Here is a 17615-nt window from a genome sequence, read left to right on the forward strand (position 1 = left end):
ACTGTGATTCAATAGAATAAGTGGTAAAAGATATACACAGATAAATATATCAAGAGAGAAGCCAAGAGACACACAGAGATTCCTATGAAGTTTAACAGAGGGAAAACTACTTTTTCTTTGGGGGAAAGCATGAAGTTCATGGAGAAGACAGGTTTTTTAGGCTGGACTGTGAAGACAGATGCAGGAAGAAGACAACTGATGGTACACAGCACAGTAAATGACTGGTTAAATTTTACAAGTGCTAACATCTGAATACAACGGCCCAAAGTAGAGAGCAAGTTTGGTTGTTACCTCTCATACTAGCTAGATCAGACATGAATAATGAATTTCTTTTGACAGTTCCTTTATCTTCTTTCTAATTAAAGTAAAAAATATGAACTGCACATAAACTAATATCACATATCCATTAAAGTACATAGCAATACATGGATTTTTTCACTGAACAAAAGGAAATGAAAGAGGGTAATAAATATTTTTAGAATACAAATAAATACATTGTATACTTTTTCCTCTCCTTCAGGTGATGACAATAGTGCTTTTTCTTCTTGTTCGGGTGTCGGTTCAGCGTCTCCTGAGATGAGCTTTCCAAACACCTGGTGGAGAAGACAGGGGCACAAGAGGAATTTACTGGCAGGAATCACCACTGTGAAAGGTAGAGGACGCATGTTGTTTCTGCAGGCTTCATAATGTCACCACGTGGTTCCTGCTACACACCACGCTTTCCAGAATTATGAACGTAAAATGAAACACAGGGGTTTAGGACTATGAGCAGAAAAAATGGGCCCCCTTTGTAGCCAGTAATCTCGAGAAGCGCTACAATGTTTTGTTAACCCCCTTGATTTTATTATTGAAGTAATATATCCTGTACTGGAATAGGTAGTAAGGACACTCACTTGAGAGGTGATGAGTCTGAACACTCGTAGAGTCTCGGCTTCACAGTTCCTCTGCTGGGCCACACTGGCTGAAATCTGGCCAGCAATTTTTGTGCTTTCGCCATCCTTCCAGCCCAAGACTTTTACTTGTCGAACTCGTAGGGTATTTTCTGGGCCCTTTAATTCAATTTTGATGATGTGATTATCCCCTCCTGGAAGTTCACTTGTTACCCAGCCAATGTGCCTGGAATCCAGATCAACCTAGCAGAGCAGAAAAGGGACAGAGACCTGACACAGACGCATCACTATGGTATCACTGCCGAGACTTAGCACTAGGAACAGCAAGCTCAAATAACAAATAACTGCTGAGAGTAAAGTTGACCAGGTAATTTCACACTGATTATCTTATTTAAAGTTTTGAGGATAAGTGACACTGTATAGTAGCTATCATACAGGTGAAGAAAGTGAGTTAACACAGGGAGAAGGGTTCTCACTAAGTGCTGGAGTTGAGAATTAAAATGACAGGCACAAGTTATAGAAGAGAAACCATCTCCGGGGGATGGCTAGGGGGGTGGAGGAATCAAGCATAAAAGAAAAAGAACTCACGGTCAGGGACAACACTGTGATGAGTGCAGGGGTGGGGGATGGGTGGAGGTGGAAGAGAGTATGGGGGAGAAACGTTAATGGAAAATATACAATAAAAATAAACTATTAAAAAAATGTGAAACCATTACTAACAATTTATATGACAGTATGTTATCTATACCAACTCTAAGTAGAAACACTCATAAGCTCAGCAATGAGGTTTTGTTTTCTGTATCTTCACATTGAAGCCATTTAAAGATAAGCATTTTTTAATATTTTTAAATTTTTATGTTTTACAGTTGTTCCAATTATTTCCCCCTTTGCTTCCCTTCACCCAGCCCGCCCCCAACTTCCACAGTCAATCCCCACCCTGTTTGTCCATGGGTCCTTCATATATGTTCCTTGACTAATCCCTCGATGTGCAATTACTTATGTTTTACTGTTTAAGAACAATTATATAAGTAACTTCACATTTGTGATTCCTTATTGTACTGTATTTCACTGAGAATTTAACTTTTTTCAAAGATTAAATTTCAGTGCACTGTGAAATGGCGGACACTACTCATGTGAAAAAAATGAAAATTGTTCTTATCCTATTTGATGTCCAAGAAATGATTCAAGATGTCTGTATTTTTTATAAAGACATCTAATTAACATTGTTTTAATTGATAATGCTAACTTCCTAAAAAGAGCATTATGCATAAACAAATACTATCTCAATGAATGAGATTATTTCCCCAAATTCTTTAACAGTTAATCTTTAGCAAAATTCATTGTTTGTTTAACCCAACATATCAATTTATTCTTTCAATATGATTTTCAAAACAGAACAAGTGATCCACGTTCATCGGACAAAGTAGCTTCAGAAGAACAGCTTTGATAAAGTTTCATTAATACTAGTAAGTGAGTTTATACAGAAGCTCAGATTCATGCGTAGAAAAAACTTAACCTGTTTCTAGAGTTGGTTTGTAAATTGACTTGCAACCTGGATGTAGTTGCAGTATTCTATGTGATAGATTTTTCAGGCTAGAGGACAATACCTACATTTTAACCTGAAGTGTAGGTGAATTAAGGTGATAATTGCGATTCAAGCCCATGATACATTTTAAGATGCCCTGAATCTTTGTGGGGGGTAGGAGGCAGGTTTGAGGACTGTAAGTGCTCATGACTAGGGAGCATTCAGGGCAATGTGGGTGCAATGTTTAGTCCAGGGATGGCTGCAACTGTTCCTGTATATAGACCACTTATCAGTTTAGTGTTTTCAAACAGATGATTTCCTACAACGCTTTGGTAGCATGCCAAAATTAGAACTCAACAGTGGAGACTGGGAAGAAATTGCTTACTAGGTAGCAAACATTTAATGATAAAATTTTAATTACCTGCTTTATTCTGCACAAATCTTCCACTGCTTTGCCAGTTAAGAAGGTCATTGAAGTAACTTTATTCTAAAATGAACAATTAAAATAGTTACTATGCCATATTCCTGTTCCAGAACTTCCAATGATTTCTTACAGTCTACGAATATCACATTAACTTTTCTGTCTGTCCTTAATGGCTCTTCCTAACTGACCTCACTCCACTTGTCCAACCAACCATAATTCCTACAACTCCAGTCATTTCTTATTCTTACAAACTCCACTTTAAATCTTACATTTCAGCTTCTCTCCATGGGCTTTGAGAGAGTAGTTTGGCATTTCTTCTTTTTACTCAAAGTCTAAACATTTAAGTACTGTACACAATATCTTTCAACAACTCTGCCTGTCCCACTCTCACTGATACATTCTCAGTGCTCTGCAAGTAACAGGAAGGAAGGTAGTTAGCCTAACTAACTACGTAATGTACCCAACTGCATCATGGACTTGGAGAAGGATACATGAGAATGATGGATGGGTTCTATTCCCTCGAGATTCTTGCCGAACTAGGCAAGGACAATTAACACACAAAGTAAGTATCAAACAGTAGAAATTCAATACTCTCAAGTCCTGAAGAGTCGTTATGCCAGCACAAGAGCCACAGACTTTAAGGTCAAATAAGTTTTCTGCAAAGTACATCAAGAAACAGATTACTTCCTTGGAGAGCTGCATATTTTAAGTGCTACAGGCTGATGGAATTCAAATCAACAAATGAGTCACTCTGGTAGGCAGGCTGGGGGACACAGAAGTACATAAGCATCAGGATACATAACGTAGAGGAAATTTCTTAAAAACAAAAACTTCAAATTGAGTAGAATCATTATTCTGAGGGAAGAGTATGTCCTGGCTTAAAATATACCAGAAATCTCAGTTTGTACTGAGCAGTGAGGTCTATTCAGAAAAATGTTCTGATTTATTACACTTGACTTTCTGGTAAGATAAGTTCATGATATATTAGCTAAGCTCCTTTTTCTTTTTCAATTTTTTTATTGTTGTTCAATTACAGTTGTCCCCATTTTTCCCCCATTACTCTCCCCTGACTTACTCACCCCGACCTCCCACATTCAATCCTCACCCACTCCACTGTCATTGTCCACGGGTCTTTTATCCATGTTCCTTGACTTGACCCTCCCCTTCTTTGTCCCATTTCTCCCCTCCTGCCTCCCCTGGTCACTTTCAGTTTGTTCTTTATTTCCATGTCTCTGGTTCTATTTTGCTTGCTTGTTTGTTTTATTGATTAGGTTCCACTTATAGGTGCGATCATATGGTATTTGTCTTTCACCACCTGGCTTATTTCACTTAGCATAATACTCTCCAGTTCCATCTATGTTTTCAAGAAGGGTAAGAGCTCCTTCTTTCTTTCTGCTGCATAGTATTCGATTGTGTAAATGTACCACAGCTTTCTGATCCTCTCAGTTACTGATGGGCACTTAGGCTGTTTCCAGCACTTGGCTATTGTAAATAATGTTGCTATGAACATTGGGGTGCATAGGTTCTTTTGAATTGGTGTTTCAGGATTCTTAGGGTATATTCCCAGAAGTGTAATTGCCACGTCAAAAGGCAGTTCTACTTTTAGTTTTCTGAGGAAATACCATACTGTTTTCCACATTGGTTGTACCAGTCCACATTCCCACCAACAGTGCACGAGGGTTCCCTTTCCTCCACAACCTCGCCAGCACTTGTTGTTTGTTGATTTGGTTATGCTGGCCATTCTGACCGTTGTGAAGTGGCATCTCATTGTGGTTTTAATTTGTATCTCTCTGATGTAAGCCCCTTTTTCTTGTTCAGCTGCAGAGAAGAACTGAATCTGCACTGACGGACAGGAATTGGGTGTGGCTAAGAATGGCAAGGAGTTCTCTGACTGCAGACTGCATTCGGTGGTTGGTTTATCCCATGCCAGCTCTCTGAGACCCAACCCCAGCACTCTGGGTCTTCCTGGAAAAGGAAGTATGCAAATGGGATGGGAGCAGCTTCAGACTGATCCAAGGAGATTTAATAATACTATATCTGCTAACAAGACACACCCATTCCGAGGGAAAGTAATACCAACAAATATCCTTCCTTGGGAATAGAGGTTAAGTATGGAGTTTGGCAGTGGTGCTTTTTTCTTGGTTCTTAACACTCAAATAGAGCTCTTTTCCCTTGGTTTAGTGCCTTTTAAAATAGTGCTTAATTCATTTGAAACATGTGGACAAGCTAGAGCTACATAGAATATGAATTATGATTATTTAGGTTAGTCCAGTAACTCCTCTCACTGCCTCCATGACAGCTGGGGGTGAGGTTTAGAAATAGAAAGCTAATTACAGTATAGGTCAAACTATATTAAGTGCTAGCACAGTAATATACAAAAGCAGAGAAGGGAAGGAATATATTTTATACAGGAGGTATTGGGAGAGGATTTCTCTGCTGGGTCTTAGAGATGTGGGGAGAATATGAGGGAGAATTTACTCTCTCATGAGAGAGGGATGACTTCCAGGCCAAGGGAATAGCTTAAACAAGGGCATGGAGGCAGAAAAGTATAGAGAAGACATTTATTGGGTTGGCCAAAATGTCCATTTTTTTTCTGCATGATGCTCTAGTAATGCTTAGTTGTCTTTAACTTCACTTGAAACAATTTTGTTAGGTTGTGTTGTGACAGCTGTCATATCAGAGTGCATTTAAAAGAAACATCAAAATTGGTGAATTTTTGTGCAGCCATTTATAAAGATGGAAGAAAATATGCAACCTTTTTGATGTATTATGCCTTATTATTTCAAGAAAGGTAAAAAGGCAAATGAAACGCAAAAAAAGATTTGTGCAGTGTATGGAGAAGGTGCTATGACTGATTTAACGAGTCAAAGGTGGTTTGTGAAGTTTCTTGGTACTATTGACACTTTGGCCAAATAATTCTTTGCTGTGGGGCTGTCTTATGCATTGGAAGATGTTTAGCAGCACCCCTGGCCTCTACTCACTAGAAGCCAAAAGCGGGAGAAAGCCGACATACTCAAAATATCCAAATCAATAATATTACTGGTGAAAATGAAACATGTGTCTTTATTTTATGGAAAAAACAGTAACGGACTTTTTGGCCAACCCACTATTTTGCTTAGCTGCAGACATGCTACATGTATAATAAGCTCTTTTTATAATTGGTGTTCCACGGTACCCCAGTCATATTAATCTGTTTTTAGACTTACGATTTCTTTGGTAAATATAAAATGCTGTTTGCTTGGTAAAGTTGTCTTTTTGCTAGACTCAGAAATTAGAGTGCCTGATTACTAATGGTCTGAAAAGAACTAATGAACCACAGATTAAGTTTCCTTTCTTACCCCAAGATCTCGGGAATTGTCCACGTGAACAGACACATAGCGAGCATTGATGCCCTTCACACAGTTGATGGTGATGTTCTTGGTTTTGTTTTTATCCTCATCTCCTGACTCCCAAAACGTTTCCGTGGAACCATCTGTCAAACTGCCAATCATGGCAGGCCGGCTTGAAGTTTTTATGTCAACAATGCTGGTTAAGTCCTTCAAGCACATTACTATGCATAACTCCTACCAACAACAAATATAAATGATTATACTACTCAAATGGAAATCTCCTATGATACTAAAACAGACATGAAATAAGTAAGCATCAAATTGTTTATGAGTGACCTTCACTGTACTGTTGAACATTGACAGGGTAACTGCTCAATGACTGACCTGACTCATAGCTTCAAAGCCAGACTGGATACTGATGCTAAAACTCTCTTCACTGTCTCCATCATCTGATTTTGACAAAATATTGTTAATGTGATGAAAGACATTGCTCTGATGAAGGAACTGGTGATCAGACTGCTTGAATTTCAGACTCCAGCATCTAAAAAGGCAATAATAATATATTAAATAATTCTGTTTCAGGGATTTCTAAGACATTCTAACATTGCAAGAAATATTAATGATCTAGGTAAAAGTAGAAATTTAAAAACTTCAGGAAATAAAACATTGCTATTGACTTTTTTAAAAAATAAAGGTAATTTCTAAGAAAAAAATAGGGTAAGTTCTAAGGAAAGTTGACTCATTTTAAATATAGAAAAATTGGATACTTCAAGATCGAGGCTACAGAAACAAGAAAAGGAAATATATTACTTTTGTAGACAAGTGTTACCTGAACTAAGACAGCCTCTCAAATGTATCAGTCTTACAATCCTACACTAATTCCTCAGAGTGTAACAACACATCCTGAACTTCAAAACTCTCGTGAGGAAGAAACAAAATCTTCCCTCTGTTGTCTTACCCATTAGGGGGTGTGGGTAGCCAAAACCACTCCATCAACCCACCTCTTGTAACAATCAATGGAGCATTTATTTATGTTAGTCTCTAGTATATGTGGATCTAATAACAAGGTTCACAATGTAAATGTTAAAATCTCAGCAGGTTTAAACTTAAAAGGAGGTGATGTTCCTCAAGGTAGTTTTAAGATTAGTCATGTATAACTGGGCTCTATTTTTCTTAAGATTCTTTTCGATTCAAAATCTCGTTTTGATTTCTGTTTTTGAGATTTCATGCCCCCTCTCCCTTTTTGTGACATTTAAAATTCTACTCATAGGCAGCACTCAGACAAGTGATTTGGGTTAGGAGGGAGGAAAAAGTGAGGAAGACTGTTACAGACTGATAATTTAGAGCACAAAGAAGTATGTTATCCGTATTTTACACAGGAATAAACAGGTGTAAACTAAGAAGGGGGCAATTCTAAATTATGACAGGAAAGAGGGAGGCACCATTAACATAATGTAGGGATTCTTTGTATCTTACTATTTAAAGAGGCCTTCTAAGCAATTTGAATTTAAATAAGCCATAAAATCTCTTCTCCAATGAACCTTGACTACTTAGACATAAACTTACCTCAGGGCCATTTGCTGTAAAGAGCTGCCACTGGGGAGAGACATCATGAGATCGGAGATGGTTTGAAGCAAGCGGTGAAATGTATGTGGTAAAGGATGAGCAGCTTCACCTGCAATCACTATATCCGAGAGTGGGTGTTCACATACTCTTGTGTCTTTCTCCTAAGACAGAAATTTAAAACAAGTTGATCAGTTTTTGTGTTGGAAATAATTTCACCCACTAAAAATCCTATGTATACTTAAAAGTATTGTACTTTCAAGATACTCATGTAACAGAAATGTAAGCAACAAAACCAAACCATACCCCAAACATATACTAATTATGTTTGTACTACTTTTAGGAAAAAAATGATAATGTCACTCATAAATAAAACTACCAAACAAATGAATGCCTCATATAAGTATCTATTCTAGTGTACTCACAAATCTGTTAGCAGGGTGAGTGTGTATGTGTACGCAGAAATCAGCCATTGCCCTCACAGAGCCTCACCCAGAATTCTAAGCCAAAGACTTGTGAACCAATAAGTTGTTTTAATCCAGTGAGTTTGGGGTACTTAGTTATGCAGGGATGGAAAGCTGTTATAGGTGTATCACAATCTCACATTATAACTGAATTTTTCCTGTTTTTCCTTGCGGTTCTGTCATTTTTTATAGGCTTTATTACTAGGTACTACATGCTCAAAATTAATCTTTTTTATCATTTTGTAGAGAGCCTCTTTATTCCTTTTAATAATTTTTCTTGGTATCTATTTTTTCTGATGTTAAAACAGCTAAAGTTGCCCTGGCTGGTGTGGCTCAGTTGGTTGGAGTGTTGTCCCATAACCACTGGGCTGCAGATTCAATAGCTGGTCAGGGCACACATGAGGTTGTGGGTTTAATCCCCAGTTGGGGCACGTACAATTCCCAGTCTGGGTGATGCCCAGTCCGGGCACATATGGGAGGCAACGGGTCAATGTTTTTCTCTCGCATTGATGTTTCTCTTTCTCCCTTACTCTCCCTCTAAAAACCAATGAAAAAATGTCCTCAGTTGAGGGAAAAAAATCTATAGCAACTTTATTTTGGTTGGTATGTATCCACTATATGTTTTTCTTACTGTCAACTTTTAATCTTCTTGGGTCACTGTTTTAGATGTAACGACACTTACAAAAAACATCTAAGCTCTTGTTTTTTTCCTATCCTGACAATTTTTGTCTTTTAAATGGAGGATTTAGTCTTCTAATTTATTCCAGATACAAAAAAGAAGCCCAGAGGTAAAAATGGGGCTGGAAGTTAGGCTTCCAGTGTTCTAGTTCAATACTTCTCCATTATGCAGACTGTGCCCAATAAAATCTAAGTCCCTTCTAGCAAACATATTTGAATTTCACATCCCTACACAGTATCAATACTGGTATTTTACAGTGTTATCATAGAGTAGACTGATCTTCTATAAACTAATGTCCTATTTATCTAATATAGTACTGGAATAGTGATCTTCCAGTTGATTGCTTAACAACAATGATGTTTATGCAAAAAATCAGAGCTGACTGACAGCATTTTTGCTAGAGAAAAACTATCACTAAGTATAGTTAATATATTGCACATAGCACTGAAATTTTACTCTTGCCTTTAGGTTATATAATGTGTACATGCCCTCATGCACTAATTATACTATCTGAAGGTGTTTGTTTCTACTCTTCTATACAAACATGGGCAATTGAAAAACAAAACTCTCACTTACTTGTTCTGCATTTTCTTTGTTGGTTTTATTTTCCTCATCCTCTTCTTCCTCTGGTTCCACTGGAGCAGGAGTCAGTGATGCCACAAAGTGCCACAGAATGTCATGGAGGGAAGTCGTTTGGATGACATTGCATAGAAGCCAGTTGAAGGCCTGAATAAATAATGGTTACATAAGTCCAAGACAAGAAAGAAAATATACGAGTAGAAAGCTCAGGGCTTTTCTTATTCAGAAACAAAGTACCTCCAGGCTAAGTGTTTCAAGGAAAGATACTAGGAAGTCTGACGTTCACCGAAAGCACACTGAACTTGAAAGAATCACTAATTTTGGTTCTAATTTAAAAAAACATAGTAATAGGGAAAATAATACTTATAAAATGCAATACTAAAAACTTTTCCAAAACATTTTATTTCAAAAATTTGTCATATGTTAACTCAAGTACATTTTTTCCAACTTGCATTTACATCAACATAGAATGTTTCTAAGCTCTACACAACTACCATTTACTTACATATATTTATATTGTTCCCATCAAGAAAGTGGTAGGTTATCACACCCATAATAAAGAAAAACATTTACTATATGTAAGTCTATGATATACAGCAATTCTATCATTTTCAGAGAACAGAGACTCAGATAAATTGTAATTGTTAAACTTACAACTCAGAAGCCCCACATACCCCCTTTGCACAGTCCCTCTAACTGAAATGACATTGTAATGACAAAAAGCTTTTTAAAAAAATAATATAAGGATTCAAATAATAAAGCAATGTAGAAATAAATTTCTTTAGAATGCTTAAATATGGAACTCTAATTCACTTCTATTTATAAACTTAAGAGTTTAATTTTGATGGGAACACATGATATTTTCAGCTGGCTAATGTCCCTTAAATTGTTAGAATTTCTGTTTGGTAGAAAGTGACAATCATTCAATAGAATCATCACATGACTTGAATGATCAATGAATCAATAACCCCACTGATGTATTCATACCTCCATGGCAAAAACTCGGCAAGCAGATTTCCTCAAGGCCTGTTTCATTGCTATTTCAAGGCCTTCTAGATCATGATGCTGTATAACAAAAGCTAAAACTGGCCACTGGAAATTTCGTTCTCCTTTGGAAAGAGAGCTGTGGGCTGAGATTAGCCGGGAAAGCTCAGGAGATGGATGTCTCAAGAGAGAAGAACCAACTTCTATTAAAAAAAAGAGTATTAATTTTCATAGGCAATACATAAGACTAATATATTTAAGATGACATTTAAAAACAATAGTATCTAGCTTATTCACTTTAGAGCTTTTTTTACTTGACACAAATTATAAAGATTTCAATTTTTACTGAGCCTTAGAAAGATTAAGTATCTTACTTTGCTCAAGTCATACAGCTATTATTAAATTACAGAGGTGGGTTTTAAATCTGGGGCTGAACTTAAAGTTGATGCTTTCTAAACCACTAAGCACTAAGTGATTTACTTTCTCCCTAAATGAAATCTGTATCTCTTCCCCATCATTTTCTAAAGGACTGCTTTGTAACTAAAGTGCCTCAATAAGAGCTCAAAAATATTTGTTAAATGAACATACAAATCACTGAGAGATGCTCAATCATATTTTCCTTGCAAATGTTCAGTAAGATACAAAATCATCTGCCTGTAAATATTAGGCCATACCTTCATTTTACTAGTGATCTACCTGGTAAATCATCAGCATATTATCTCCTTGTTGGGTTTCTTTCTTTACTCCTGGGACAGAATCAACCAGCCCCAATTTGGGGCTATTGATACCAGTTGGTCCAGAGTACCTACCTTTTTACTGATGAAGAGCTATTGAAATCCCTGAATTTTATTATCTGTTCCGAGTGGTAGTGGCTGTAAGAGTTATAAGCTTCGACTGGGAGTGAGAAGATAATTAATGAAAGTCAAAGTCACTGGAATGGCTGGCTCACTGAAACTTGGTGAAAGGATAATGGCAGCAACATTTGGCTCAGAGCCCTAACAAGTAAGACTTTAAATGACAATTTATTCCTGAATGATTGCTGGATGATCTCTGGATGTCTCTTCAAACTGAGATGCAAAACTTAGGTGCCCTTTCAGCCACGTTACATAGAAGGAACGTCTGCTACAATTTAAAATTAATCTATTCCTTTTCCCTTCACAATTAGATATTTAAAAATATCTGCTAATAAACACATTTGGATCATTCAATCTTCCATTTTATCTTTATACTTACCAGTGTCCCCACTGTTAACTCTTCTTCTAGGAATGGCTTTAACTCGTGCAGGTAAAATGGAGTGTTGTTTGTCATATTCAGAAGCAACAACTGAGTATGACCTTTGGAAGACAGTTCTCTTTGCAAGATCAGTATCCGTTATGGGACTAGTTTCTAAACTGTAGACAAAACAAGATAACAGATCAAGACTTAGGAGAACAAGTAAATGAAGTGAAAGTATACTTAGTTTGTAACAGTGTAGTCAAATATGTGAAGCTGTATTTCATGTGAAAAAATAAATTCAAAGCCAACTTACTCTTCTCTCTTTAAATCAATTTGATTTTTCCAAATACACCAACTTTTAGACTAGTTTTAGAACTCTATCTGAAAACTTGGTTTTCTTAAATCTACTTTGTGCTTTAAATGGAAGGAAAAAAGGCTACATGTTCTACACTCCTTTCAGAATCAAGACACTGTGGCGAAAGCCATGTGCCATGACACTCAGGAGACAGGAAGGCGTGTGAGGAAAAGCACCGAAAAGGAAGAAAAGGGTAGGTACACACAAACAGAATGAAGCAGAAAGTGCAACGACTCGACTTCCCCTGGTACTTGAGTGTTCTGTTAGGTTTCTCCTTCCTGGGAAGTGCTGCCCAAAGAGCCCTTCTGGAGCATGTAACAAACCGATTTTCGACAGAGGTATCTCATATTTACATTCTACATAAGAACTTCGTGATTTTCAGTCAGGTTTGAAGACACCAACAGTTCTTTCTATTTACTATAGTAACATTGAAAAACACTTGGGAAGTTACTAAGGTTACACAATTCCTTCGTTGGGGTGTTTTATTAAATAAAGAAGTGGAGCCCCAGCAGCACGGCTAGGTTGGTTGGAGTGCCATCCCTTACAAGGAGACAGGGGCTGCCGGTTCCATTCCTGGTCAGGGTGCACCCCCAGCTGGGGCACGTTTGGGAAGTGACGGCTCAATGTTTCTTTCTCACACTGATGTTTCTCTCTCCCCCACCCTTCCTCTCTCTCTAAAAATCAAAGGAAACATGTCCCCAGTTGGGGTGTGTACGGGATGCAACCAGTCAATGTTTCTCTCTCTCTCTCTGTCTCTAAAAAGTCAATGGAAACACATCGTTGAGTGAAGGTTTTTTTAAAAAGAGAAGTAGCTTCCCTTCCTTTTTCTCTTAAAACAAATTTACAAACTTCATGTATTTTTTTTCTGTCATCTCATTCAAAATTATGATATTTTTGCTCACCTTGAGTTCTGGAGTTGTTTCTTTTCACTCATTTAAGCCACCTTTGAATCCTACATCCCTCGGTAAAGCTTATATATTTTCTGGTTAGTGGCTAACTCCCTGGCCATTCTCTTAACTCAGCACCTCTCTAAGTGCACGCACATTCTCGTTTGAATAGACTGTGAATGTACACAACTGACTGGGGTAAATGTGTCTAGATGTCAGTTTGGGTTCTATGGTTCCTGAATGACCAGCGTATAGGATGTTCACTTGATTTTTCGACAAAATATTTCCTTTATCTATCTTTTTTCCCATAATCATTGCCAACATAATCTAATTTGACATGAAATGTCAAATGAAATCTGACTAAATTTACCAGCTTCTCAATTGACACCGTTAGACTATCTTAGTGTTTTTACCACGGTGTGACTCTTCTAAAAAGTCTCAGTGGCACCCAGTTCCCTATGCATTACTTTACATGCTCAGTTCCGTTTTCCAGAAGCACTTTTCTCTGATACTACCATGCCCAACTGAGGGTGGGTGGGTAGGGAAGAATTGTAAACCATATTCCAAGAAGTTCAGGATGTATTTTCAGTGCTCCTTCTCTCACGAAACCTTCTCTAAGCGCTGCCTCAGTGACCTTTCTCTAGCTTGACTTACTCCAGCACTGAATGAATCACACAATAGCATGGTTTACTATTACTTCATTAGTTGTTTTTTTCCAACAGGCCTGCTCCTGCTGTAAAGGACCCTGTACCTTACTCGTGTTTGTAGGCTTTTTCTTACCTCACTAATAGTTAGCAGAGACGACTCACTGTCCCTCCTGAGATGGAAGGGTGTACAAAAGAAAATCTAAGAGGATTCTTTTCTAGCTATCTCTCTTCCACCAAACACTGGCTATTCAACAGAGAGGAGAGAACTCAAATACCTTGGTGGCATAGACTTCATATTGCTCTCCGGCTCTTCAAATACATTAGGACTTGCATCAGGAGTTACTGATATGTACGGGGCAGGTACAGATGTTGAACGTAGGTATCTCATTTCATCCTGGAATAGGTTGTCATCTTGATAGCCCACAAAATTTTCATGGTGATGCCTGTATTAAAGCAAACCCAGTAACTTGAAGTATGAAGGCAATACAGACACTTTCCATTTTTTATCTCCTTTGTAAAAGTAAAAGCAGCACATGTAAATATATATAAGTAAAGTATTAAAATAACCATAGATGTAAACAGAAGAATATAAGTCTCACAATTTTACACACAGATATTCCAGGTACCACAAACATTTCAAATCCAAAATTGAATTCACTTTCTTTCCTTTTGAGAACTTTTCTCTCTTCTGGTAATCTGGTGAATGATCCCACCAATTACCCAGGGGCCTGGTTAAAATATCTCAGTGCTGTAGTGGGCTTTGTCCTATGAGTACTAGACTTCCTCTCCCAATCGTTCCTTCTTCTCATTCCGTATCATCACTGCTTTGGTTTAAGCTCATGTTTCTTGCATGGACTATTTAAACACAGCAGTCACCTTTACGGTAGGAGCATATACAATAATTACATTTGAGAAAGATTAGATATGTGAAATGTTCCATGGACTGAAGGAGCATCCATCTCCCAGAGAGCTAACCATGTAAAATCCCTAGTTGTGGTATGCCGGCATACGTTCACAGTTCATTCTTCCCTTCCAAACTGCAACAAGGAGCTGTTAACCTAACGAAGTGCTCTGACTGAAGCTAAAGATCTGCTGCCTTTGGGATACCTGACGATTTTCGTCTTGGTCTCAAGTGTATTTAGTTTCACAGTCTCATTTTTGTTTCCCACTGGTTTTACTGAAGTAGTAAGTACAAAGGTGAAAGAACAAGAAACAAAATACCCTGACCTAACTCTGCTGTACAAAGAGGGAAACATTGCCAAAATGGAACTGTTGGCTGGCAACTAATGTCAGCAGGGGATTTCTAAAATGTTCGTTTGTCACCTGATGAAAAAAATCTGAACTTGGAATATGAAAGGCTGTCTTAGAGTGTCAATGTTTAAGGTGTGACAGTACAGGACTGCACGACTGAGGTCCAATATAGCATCCTATTAATATGCTTCTCTCCATCTTCAGTAATACCCTTTTATCCAGTCTCCACATTAGTAGCTAAGTGAGCTTCTAACTGCAAGCCAGTTCAAGCATTTCCCTTTTTAAATTCTTCTGCCATTTCCTCTATGGGGTAAAATCCAACCTTAGCATGGGCTACAGACAGGGTCCCACATTACCTGGTCTTGAGTAACCACTTATAGTAGCATTTCCTATATTTCTCCCAGTAGCCAATGTTTTAGTAAGCCTGTGAGTTTTGAAATGTGTGATGCTATTTCATCATTTGTGTTTTCACACACGTGGTTTACTCTGTCAGGAACCGCCTTCCTACCATTACCTGTTTGATTAATTCCTATTTATTCTTTAAGACTCCAGTAAAGGGTCAGATCCTCTGAGAAACCTTTCCTAATTTCCTCCGAAGATTCAGAAACTCTACATCTTTTATGCTCTAAGGATATCCTGTACATAACTTTGATTTTAACACTGATCATATAACATTTTAAATATTTCATTTACATACTGTGTTCCCACCAGACCGTGAGCAAATGGAAGTCATCATTTTATTATATTCATCCCGGCGTCTTCAAGGTCTAGTACAAAGCTGGTGCCCAGCTGGCATTCATTTAAATGCTATCAGAATGAATACTTTAAAAAATTAAAGAATATTTTAGGAAATAGTTTCTTTCAACTTTAGCATTTCCTGCTTTTAATAGAATGAAGTCAACCTACCAAAGAGTAAAAGATAGCTAAAGTCTGACTTTCTAAGACATATTCTGTATGATTAACAATACAAATTGACATAATATTTATAGGTTTTTTTGTTTTTTTTTTTTTAAAAAAACCTAGTACCTTAAAGTGTGTACCCTATCAGTCACATGTTGGTCAAGGCAACTCAGAAAATGAATTCCTGGAGGTCTCTTAATTGTACGCAGCATGTAATATAGTGTAGCTGTTCAGAGCATGGTATTAGTGAATCACACTGTTAGTCCCAAGCGATTAAATAAAACAACCGAGTTACATTACCTAGCTAAGGTCTGCAGGTAGAGACAAGGCATTTTAATAGGAAGATCCTCAGAAATGCCCTCCTTCACGATGGGAAGTTGAGACTGGAATGGTTTTGCAGGGTGGTAACACAGAATGCTGGGCTCCGCTGCACTGCTCAGAGAGAGCAGGAAGAGTGCATTTGCTTTAATCACCTGGTGAGCTTCCATAGTGGGCAAGGCACGAGGGGTCTTCACTTGCATTGGCTTCCTCCTAGATTGTTTGACCTGGCAAGGAAAAATTTGTAGAGATTTATTTTTCTAGTTATATATACATTCTTAACCTAAGTATTTTGAGTCTCTGATAAAAATCATTAAACACCTATAGAATCATTTAAAAATAACAATGATTACCCAAAACGACATTCATTTCATGCTTCTCCTGAAATGACTGAAACTATTTTATACTGAATGTAAACCATATTTCTTCTATGTCCTTAGGAAAATTAAAAAACCTAATGAGTAAAACCTAAATGGAATTATTTTTTTAAAAGAATAGTCTGTGTGTGTGTGTGTGTGTGTATTCAGCAAAAATTTTTAGTCAGGTGTAGCAAGAATTATTCCTGTTATAAAGTTGATCTTTAATATCAACTAAGTGGAATTATCTCATATAATGTAATCATACAAAAATTTTAATAAGGTTTATCCTTATCATTAATAGCATAGTCAAAACTGAATAAAAATACCTTTTCCCTTGCAGCAGCCTGTTTTTCACGGAGGTACTTTTCCCTACAGCGATCACATACCAGATACCAGGTGCTTCCTCCTATGCCACCATCGCCACAGTTACCAGCCCATCCTCCACAGAAGTGCCCAATGCTGTTGTAACCTTGTCCACCAGCATAACGGCCACAGCCTTGAAACAACAACAAAGTAAGGGTCCTTAGTAGTTTGATCCTTATACATTAATGACTGACTTACCTTCTTAAGTAAGCAAAATACTGAAGCACCTTGCTCTTCCCCCCCAGGCTTTTAACTGTATCAGAAAGATAGCATGCTGGACCAAAAAGTAATCAACTAAAAAAGGTACCTAAAGCACGCTAGACAGGCAGATGAAAAGAAATATACAATGTGGGTACATTTAGATTTCCTTAAGTATGCCAATAAAATTAAACAAAATAGGTATAAAATATTCTGTAAAAATAATGTATTTTTAAGGAATCACACATTTTACAAAAGGTTTCAGGTATAATATGTAAAAAGAGAAGAAAATTTAACCAAATTTGTAATGGGTAAATTTTGAATACTAATCAATTGGTATAGGAATCCTTACACTTAAATAAAACACAATCTCCTGATGAAACAGTTCATATCACTTCCATAGGAAAATGCCCCCACTCAGTATAATCTAGTTTAATTTCCCATTCTGAACAGAAAAACACTCATATGAAAGGAGATTTAATACTGGGATCTTTCCTCAGTGTTTGTGAGATACCCTAAACAGTATCCTTTGGGTAACATTTTAAAAATAAACAATATTTCAGAATATAACACATTAAAATAAATTAGTCCAAAATTGCCCTACCCATTTCTCACAAAAACCTATACTGATAATGCACTTTAATAATTTATAAGATACTATAAATTCCATGCACTAGTTTCCCTG

General features: G+C 37.3%; 1 protein-coding gene across 14 annotated transcripts in view; it reads right to left on the reverse strand.

The window, feature by feature from the left end:
- The window catches only part of MYCBP2 (MYC binding protein 2), a 262323-nt gene that overhangs the window by 28110 nt on the left and 216598 nt on the right, over positions 1-17615 (reverse strand). For 11 of the 14 annotated variants that reach the window (XM_045201677.3, XM_045201639.3, XM_024568966.4 and 8 more), the window contains 12 exons: positions 16696-16865; positions 15993-16237; positions 13817-13984; positions 11671-11828; positions 10441-10640; positions 9451-9600; positions 7735-7895; positions 6553-6709; positions 6178-6402; positions 2837-2902; positions 894-1133; positions 495-593 (listed from right to left, as the gene is read on the reverse strand). In XM_045201677.3, the coding sequence (XP_045057612.2) occupies positions 495-593; positions 894-1133; positions 2837-2902; positions 6178-6402; positions 6553-6709; positions 7735-7895; positions 9451-9600; positions 10441-10640; positions 11671-11828; positions 13817-13984; positions 15993-16237; positions 16696-16865 (2039 nt within the window). The remainder of the gene's footprint in view (positions 1-494; positions 594-893; positions 1134-2836; positions 2903-6177; positions 6403-6552; positions 6710-7734; positions 7896-9450; positions 9601-10440; positions 10641-11670; positions 11829-13816; positions 13985-15992; positions 16238-16695; positions 16866-17615) is intronic. The other 3 variants (XM_045201697.3, XM_045201643.3, XM_045201655.3) reach the window with 2 other exon arrangements.

This window comes from Desmodus rotundus, chromosome 13, assembly GCF_022682495.2.
Source record: "Desmodus rotundus isolate HL8 chromosome 13, HLdesRot8A.1, whole genome shotgun sequence".
In the NCBI taxonomy this organism is placed as follows: Eukaryota; Metazoa; Chordata; class Mammalia; order Chiroptera; family Phyllostomidae; genus Desmodus; species Desmodus rotundus.